The sequence below is a fragment of the Esox lucius genome, chromosome 9 (genome assembly GCF_011004845.1).
Source record: "Esox lucius isolate fEsoLuc1 chromosome 9, fEsoLuc1.pri, whole genome shotgun sequence".
Classification (NCBI taxonomy): Eukaryota; Metazoa; Chordata; class Actinopteri; order Esociformes; family Esocidae; genus Esox; species Esox lucius.
Genome location: NC_047577.1, coordinates 19,204,024 through 19,213,326, shown reverse-complemented (window position 1 = coordinate 19,213,326; position 9,303 = coordinate 19,204,024). Strand labels below are relative to the sequence as shown.

The 9,303-nt window shown below is 37.6% G+C and overlaps 1 protein-coding gene across 1 annotated transcript; it reads left to right on the top strand.

Annotated features, from left to right (window-relative positions):
- The first annotated feature begins 3,280 nt into the window (after window positions 1–3,280).
- On the top strand, window positions 3,281–9,033 carry LOC105021599 (basic salivary proline-rich protein 1-like). Its single transcript, XM_029122407.1, has 5 exons — window positions 3,281–3,374; window positions 5,313–5,536; window positions 6,338–7,894; window positions 8,215–8,275; window positions 8,629–9,033. Exons 2-5 carry the CDS (start codon window positions 5,359–5,361, stop codon window positions 8,720–8,722), a joined length of 1,890 nt encoding a protein of 629 aa, XP_028978240.1. The 5' UTR covers window positions 3,281–3,374; window positions 5,313–5,358; the 3' UTR covers window positions 8,723–9,033.
- Window positions 9,034–9,303: the final 270 nt, after the last annotated feature.

The following is a 9,303-nucleotide window of genomic DNA, read 5'->3' as shown; positions in this document are numbered from 1 at the left end:
CGAATGGCCAATTAACTATTAAAATGGCCAGTGGCAAAAGAAGGTTTGTTCAGGATATACAGATGCCGGCTGTCAGTATAGACAAGAGGCTATACTGACAACCAGCAAATGTACAGCTCTGTGGTGTAGTGGCTAATGACACGTGGGCGACCCGGGTTTGAATCTCGAGATGGCAACACTTTCTATTGCTGGCCAGCTGAACTAGGCTTGCCTGGCTTCTTGTTGAGTAGTCTATCCTTTCGGCGTAGTTAGCATAGATGGAATCAGGTTTAAATTGATCGATAAATTACACAGCTTTATGTTGAAAGTAATAAAGCATAATAACTGCCTTAAAAAGATTTTAGTTGGCAATGTTATGGCTTTTAGCCTCAGAGCTAAGCCTAATGAAAAGATATTATATTAGAAAGAGCTAAAAGATAACTTGTTTAAAAGGGATACTTGTTGAACTGAGGTTTATAAATAGTTGTCTCATCATGTACTGAAAAAGATTGAGCAACATCCAAATCATGCGCAACACTGAGACAAAGCATTTCCAGACCACTGGTCGTATATTTCACACTAACTTTACGGAATTTAACAATGCAGCAGTTCTATTAATTTGTTCATTTTCAGTTCCATATGCAATCTGAAGTTGTCTTAACCTTGCATTGTTGAACGCTGGCTGTGTTTTAAAATTTGTGCTTGCTTCAATCCAGGTACAGCAGTTCCGTCCCATTTTTTTTCTACATTTAGTTTAATGGAAAACATTCACTCCCGGTAACCACTGCCAGCAACCTATGTAAGCATTTTTGTGAACATAAAGAAAGACATAGCAAACCCTTTAGTGACAACATTCTCTTTGCCATTACATTATGTTTCAATGGGTAAATTACATACAGTACATTATGTTTCAATGGCTAAATTACATATAGTACATTATGTTTCAAAGGGTTTCTATAACAAAGTATTTTGTTAATGTGAACCAGGAAATGTGAAACAGCTTCAGATGTCAGCCACAGAGACTAATAACTGAGACTTGAGGACTTTTTGTTACTTAATACCAGTGTAATAATAGGTTTAATGTGTAATGTCAGCTCTGAATATCAGCAAGTTCCCCCTGTGCTCTCATCCGAATTACAATGGCTTTCATATGCCACTGTAATTAAAGAGGGACAATTTATAGCAAATGAACGAATAAAAATGGTGCAATTCATGTTTTTTTTTGCCTAAATGATTGGTAGTAAAATATTGCAATGATATGTGGTTGTGGAAATATGTTTTCCCTCCACATTGAAATCTGGGAGGGGATTGTGGATCAGTCTCTCTTTGTGACACATACACCACTGGCATTATGACAACATTTGAGTAGCTTGCCATTGACATCCCACATTTTCAAAATTGCACCTGAAAATGTGATATGGGTAGCACTTGAAAATGTGAACTTTGCAATAACACGTCCCTCACCCCATTTGACCTAATGTCAGAAAATGTGGTACACAGGTCTCACTCCTCTCTAAATAAGTATTTAATCCAACAAAGAATGAAGAAATTACACCCAACTCAACCTGTTTAACAAGAGATGTCATACAATGATGTCTTCAACTAGGAAAACCCAATGGAATCTTAAGTACAATTAATGGGAAATAAACCAACATAGTTTTTCAACATTTACAAATGCTTCTCAAGATTTATTTCCACTTTAAAATGTCAGACTTAAATTGCCAAAACAAAAACTTGACATAATCAGGACAGAAAATCTAAACACGATAGATTTTAGAAATGTATGTACGGTATGCCTAGCATTGTTTACATTGGGAACATGTAATTTAAACACTGTCCTATCAATTTGATCGTGTGTATTGTTATGTTTATAGTGTGTTTTATTTAAGGATGAAGTGGACTCCATTTTAATAAGGTAACAATTTGTCTCAGGATACCAAATTGTTAGTAATATTAACTGCAAACTCAAGTGGATGTGAAGATGAAACGTGATTTTGACCCGTTTTAAATTAATTCCAAATAGTCAATGAATCAATGTAAAAAATTAATTTAAAATCTAAAGAGAGTATTACAATTTCAGTACAAGTATCAAAGATTAAAGTTCTCCAGAGATTCAAGATGTTTGCAAGAGCAAAGATGCAGACAGAAGGGAGGAAAATGCAAGCGAGAGCTTCCCCAAACCCAACTCTGGTTTATACCCCAAAACTAAAGGCATGGGGTTTGGTTTACTGACCAAAGTATAACATCCTTTGTATATGTATCCCCCTATCAATTAAGGATACATTACGATCTGTTCTGGGACCATCTCATAAGACAGAGTGGTGTTATCTCAAGAAGTAAGCTAGCTAGGCAATAACAAGCAAACCTTTTGGTCCCTGCATTCATAGGTTACAGAAACATCTCTAAACCATTAACATTCCAATGATTGTCTATTAGGACAAAAATTAAGTGCATAGATATAAATGTCTATACTAAATAATAAAGAATAATTGAATATGGAAATATGGAAATATTTTTCAGTTCCTTCAAATGCGTCTAAGTTGGGTTAGATATTCTGCTATACAGTTTAGCAATTATTATTATGCCAATGCACTTGTCAGGTGTTGCCCATGTATGCTTGGCTGGAATGAAAGTGTGCCCCAACAATAGCACACATAGAGTACCAAATTGCCCAATCGTCCTCCTCAAGCTCATCTAAACAATGGCAAATGCACTGTCAATGTCATTTCATGCTCTGTGAGTTGCCCTCTGCTCTCCTCAGTCTAGCAAGGTAATGTTTGTTTTACAAAGGACATTTTTGCTATATTTGGAAATGGATGAGGGAAACCTGTTGTTCAACAAATGTCCTTTATACAACAATCTTTACCTTGCTGGATTGAGGAGAGTACAGATTAACTCGGCTGGCTTCCGCATATATAATAAATTCTACATACTGATCCTTTAACCTTTACTACAATCTTTGTCCACCTACTGAGTCAGTATTTTTAACAGGCTACTTCTATTGTCTCACCAACTGATATACAGATTTCCCTTTAGATTGTGGACTGATACAGTAGTATGACTATCTGTAGAGCATCTGCAGATGGACATCTGGGCCCTTAAATTGTAAATGTATATATAAATACTTAACTTATACTTGCCCTTTAACCCCTAAACTACACTCCCAACTTTGCATATTTGATCTATAATACTTCTTTTGCTGACGTGACTGGCCTGAGAGCAACATTTTAAGAACTGGCTGCTCTGGCTACCCATCCGGTTTAGTGTCCCAGTGTCAGAACTTTTGGTATAAAAACACTGATCTGTTTTCAGTACCTCACAAAAGGAAAAGATACAGCTCAATCAGCAGGGTTGTTTTCCACTATACTCTTATTAATTTCTTAACCAAGCAACAGGTAAGGACATTTTATTGATTCAATCCTTTGACCAGTGTTGATTTATTGTATGTTGATTTTTCAGTTAAGAAATGTTGTCTGTGGAATTGTATTTCAGAACCATCTGAACACATTGTCAAATGATTAAAATAACTAAAAGCATAATCTTCTGTAGTTAATCCATATTAATCTCAATTTGACAATGTGTTCAGATTTAGCCCAAAATAAGTACTGTTTAACAAGCAATACATTATGTTAAAGACATGCTGTGCTTTGTTGTGAACTATGGACAGTGCTTGACTTTGAATAAATTAAGCACAAGAGCTGTCTTTTTCATGGCTCTTTGATTTTGCCCACGCACATTACTATAATAACTGGTAGCATCTATTTGTAGCCCATGTACATGTAAATCAAAGGTTGCTTGTCTCTGGTCCCATAGTTCTACTATATCCTACATTGTCTTCTTAATCAAGGTACACTGTAGATATAACCTCTATGTAAAGATACTGCATAAAACACATATCAGCCCATATATCTGGAGAGCTGCTGGATGTGCAGGCATTTGATCCAACTCTGCATCACATGCAAGCCTTTCTGACCTTCTCGTTCACTGGGTTTTTGGAGGTAGATGGGGATCAGGGGACGCAATGAGTGATACTTCCTATTTCTGACTACATGGAACACTGCATCATGTCTGAGGATTCACAGAAAAGTGACGCGTAAACACGATTCATGACATATGTTTCTACTCAAAAGTTACTGGTACTCTGTTGCAAATAAATTTGAGTGCTCCCTATTACACTCCAGACAGTTTACTTCTCCCTCTCATCACATCTGTCCTTTACAAACTGTTGTGGTTAAATGTGTAAATTAAACTGCAAATTCATGGTGTTGTTTTAAATCAGTGAAGCACTTCAATTGAACTCATGGTCTGGGTTAATGGTAACAGTGCTTGAAGTGAATTGTAACAGATTGTAACATAATGTGGATAAATCATGAAATTTAACTGACTGAAGCATTGAGGGCAATGTTGCAAAGTTTAACATTTTGTTTGGCAGAAATGATAATAAATATAAATAATCAATGGTTTTTTATTTTCCCCTCTGCTAAATTATCTTTCTCAACCAAAATCACTCAGTTTTACTCAGGATTAGTTCATGTTGTTACAACTAACCCTAGCTTCTACCACTAGCTTCCATTTTAGCGTATTAAGTGTTAAAAACAATATAGCATTGCTAACTTGCATCAAATATGCCTAGACAGACTGGATATAAACCTGATATAGGTTTGGTGAATGGAACTTCAAAGCGGTTGAAGCCATCACAAAAACAAATTTGGTCAATATAATTACTTTCTTACCTTAAAATCTGATTTATGTCAATAGAATAATGTGCATTGAGAATCACTTGATTATACCCCACTCCTGATTGGAGGATTTGCAGGTGTTACAACTATCCTGTGGTACAACCATCCCTGTTCTCACCAAATCATTATCCTTTTCATTGCAAAGTTCTTAAATCTCTATTATAGAAAATATAATATGCAATAAAATAGAATATATTATGAATCAATCAATTGTGAAAAAGTTTATCTTAAAGAGTGTAGAATGGTTTTAGTGCCCTTTTTAAAATGTCCTATGATGGAGTGGCTGTCATACGTGTATCCATATGCAAGGGCAAGTATGCACAAAGCTTGGTCCCTTGGGAGAGCTTAGTTCCCCATAGTTTGGAAACGTGTCTTGGGAATCAGAAGTAGTAGGGAAGGTGTGAGTTTCCTCGCTGATTGAGATGAGGTTTCCAATGTAGGTGGGGCTGGGTCTTGATTCAATATAATTAAATATATGAATATAATATAAATATGATATTTTTATATCCATAAGGTAGACCTGATGTTGAGAGTTCTTTTCTTTGTGTTTAACGGCTTTGCTTCTCTTTAAAGAATAATTGTGTATTTTGCTAGCGTGTATCTCTCCCAAGCCTTGTAAAACGGAGCTTCCAGAGACAACATGAAGCTGGAGCTGCTGGTGGTGTTGGCTGTAGCAGCCTTGGTTCCCAGTCTGGCTGAGGGGCGGCTCGTCTCTAAATGTGAGCTGGAGACCAAATTGGCAGAGGCTGCTGATCAGTTCAACCTAACAGAGAAAATCATGGCAAAGGGCTTCAAGCTGGTGGATATCTTGGCCAAAAGTGAGTTGTGAATGCTAAATAAGACTAATGCATTTTCATGAATTTTGAAAGATTGTGGTGAAATGTGGTGAAAGAGCAAATAATAAATAACAGTAAATCAACTAAAACGTTTCTCAAGTTTAGACAAAAAGGAATATGCAGTATTATAAAACCTATTGTTAGATGGTTCCTAGCCTCTTAGATCAGGACACATTGCACTAAGCCTGGTAATATTAAGGTGAAAATAATTTTATTAAATAGGTGGAACCCAGTTGAAATTAGTAACGATCCACAAATCTTCAACCCAATCAAATGTCTTGGGCAAAGCTCCTAAAGATGATCAGCATATATGGTCATGGCTCCAAGGGATACATGTAAAAGTATACTCTTACTCTGCACTCAGACTTTACACCCAATAACTAGTAAAATACTGTAGCTGTCAATTACACCAGGAAGCTAATATAATGGTTACAAATATTTCCAAGTTATATCTTTCACCCATCAAACCTTTCTATAATAGTGACCTGGAATAACGACATGCAGGTATGAATGACCAAAGCAGAACTGTTCTATCAAGTGCTTATTGCACTGACAGTGAGTTGCTTCCTAATGTCGGCACTGCAGCTGTATTGCGACTGATTACAGGATGAGAATCTATTTAATACCAAGTTGAAAAACAATTTAATGATGGCACTTTGAGGATCATGTTACACTGTTTATTAATATTTTATTTAAAACACAATTTTAAAACTTCCATGTATTTAATATTTCCATAATGTCTTTCTTTCCTTTTTTTCTCTCACTATGACTTGGCTGGACCAGTTATCTGCAGTTTGGACCTAAAGTCTGGCTTGAACACAAGCCTTGTGACCAACATTGTTCTGGCCGAAGCTGTTCAGCATAACACCCCATTGCAAAACATTAATTTGAGAAAAGCTAGACATGTTCAGGCAAAGGGAGAAGAGCGCAGGCCTATAACAACTGAGAGGCCAGAGAAAATTAGTAAGTCAAAGCAGAAGCCACAGCCTAAGGGAAAATCTTGGGAAAATAAACCAAAACATCCAGCTAGAGATGCTCAGGCAATGGAAAATGAAGTGAACCCTAAACCCACAGGGAAGCCTAAGGTAGTGAGCCCAAAACCTACAGGGAAGTCTGAGGTAGTGACCCCAAAACCTACAGCTAAGCCTGAGGTAGTGAAACCAATATCTACAGGGAAGTCTGAGGTAGTTAACCCAAAATCTATTGGGATCCCTAAGGTATTGAACCCAAAACCTACAGGGAAGTCTGAGGTAGTGACCCCAAAACCTACAGGGAAGTCTGAGGTAGTGACCCCAAAACCTACAGGGAAGTCTGAGGTAGTGACCCCAAAACCTACAGGGAAGTCTGAGGTAGTGACCCCAAAACATACAGCTAAGCCTGAGGTAGTGAAACCAATATCTACAGGGAAGTCTGAGGTAGTTAACCCAAAATCTATAGGGATCCCTAAGGTATTGAACCCAAAACCTACAGAAAAGCCTAAGGTAGTGTCCCCAAAAACTACAGGGAATCCCTGGGTAGTGAACCCAAAATCTACTGGGAAGCCTAAGGTAGTGTCCCCAAAAACTACAGGGAAGCCTAGGTTAGTGGACCCAAAACCTACTGGAAAGCTTGAGGTAGTGAAATCTAAACCTATAGGGAAGCCTGAGGTAGTGCCCTCAAAACGTACAGGAAAGCCTGACGTAGTGCCCCCAAAATCTACAGGGAAGCCTGAGGTAATGCCCCTAAAACATACAGGGATGCTCAGGGTAGTGAACCCAAAACCTACAGGGAAGCCTGAGGTAGTACCCCCAAAATCTACAGGGACGCATGAGGTAGTGCCCCCAAAATCTAAAGGGAAGCATGAGGGAGTGCCCACAAAATCTGCAGGGAAGCCCCAGGTAGTGAACCCAAAACCTACAGGAAAGTCTAAGGTAATGCCCCTAAAACATAGAGGGATGTTCAAGGTAGTGAACCCAAAACCTACAGGGAAGTCCCAGGTAGTGAACCCAAAACCTACAGGGAAGCATGAGATAATTAACCCAGAACCTACAGAAAAGCCACAGGTAGTGAACTTAAAACATAAATTGAAGCCTGAGGGAGTGACTCCAAAACCTACAGGGAAGCCTAAAGGAGGAAAGAAGAGTGAGGCCGGGGAGTCAGCTGATTATAAAGAGGAACAGGTTTTTGGCAGTAGGGAGGAATTTTTGGATTGTGTAAAGGAAGAAGAACAAGACATACCATTCGTGCCAGTCAAGCCACTGCATATTAAATTATTCGGGCTCTTCCAGCTGAGTGATCACCTCACCTGCATCTCGTCCAACACCACTTACTCTCTCAATCTCTGTAACACAACGTGCAGCTGTAAGTACAAACATATCTACATCTTCATTTTGTTTAGCAGAATCTCAACAAATAATGTTCTTAACAAATTATGAATAAATAAAGGACTTAATTAATGAATTACCATACAATACAAGCATATGGATGATTATAATTTTTTCATAAATGAAATTGTTTAGTTGTCAACTTCTTCTGTTCTCTGTAATCACACTCACTTTGATCTGTCCTACAACAGCAAACTATTTCAAGTTGTTGGGCTAAAAATACATTGAACCCTAAAGCTTAGAAAATGAACAGGAATGTAACTAGTGTTGACTCTATGACAATTGTTCTGCTTCCAGCCTTTCTTGATGAAGACATCAGTGATGACATTGCCTGCTTTGCAAAGTCTCGTGCTTGGATGTAAGTTAACAACTGCCAAAACCAGTAATTATTGAGGACATGACACATCAATGTCACATCACACTCATCACATCACTTTATCAATCAAATGGTAGAGTGTAGCTGCCCTCTTATAGCACAATACAAGATTAGTTTGGTCTTTACACATTTTAGAGAATTGGGACTATCGCCATTCATTATTTCAATTCAATTCTTTAGAACTTTGACATTCAAAATGCACAAATAAAATGGTTGGATTACAATATAGTAAGCCATTTTGAGCCATTTATTGTATAATGTTTATGTAGGTCTTATTGTTGATTTTCAAATGTACAAATCCCAAAATAATCACTGTTTTTATTTGTGTGTTATAGGAAAGCTATGAAGTTCCCATGGAAATGTGCCAAATTACAATCCTCTGTGTACTTTCAGTGTAACCAGCCACTTAGCAACACTACAAGTATTTAGGGACCAACAACGTTACAGGCATATGTCCTTCTGTCTCTCAACTCTTACCTTACGTTCTACCTAGAAAATATGTTACTGTCCATCTGCTCTAGGGGGCGTGCTAGGAATGTTTTGAGCTCCTTATCTCAGATGGTGCCTTTAACAAAGTACCTTTAACAGACATGAGGTAAAAACATCCTATCCTCCTTCAATCCTCTACCCAACTACTAGGAGAGAACGGTGAAAATGTTTTATTTGATGCATTAGTAACAACATTTGCTAAGAAAAAAAGCTTCTGTTTTTCCATATATGAAATAAAATATTCCTTAAAAAATAAATTTTTATGCATGTTGTTTGCTTTACTGAATAGAAACAGTTGGGAAAGATGGAGTTTTTTGCTGAAAGAGGAGTGGGTAGGATTCAAACATATGCTGCAGCACAAAATGTGCACCAACAGCAGCGGCTTTGACCATTGAAACACGCTAGGCCCCAAAATAATGCACAAAATGTTTCCATGCATTTATGCATACAGATATGTAGGTCTAGAAATAATTGGACAACAGTGGTGGATGATCATCCATGATCATGATCCATGATCATGA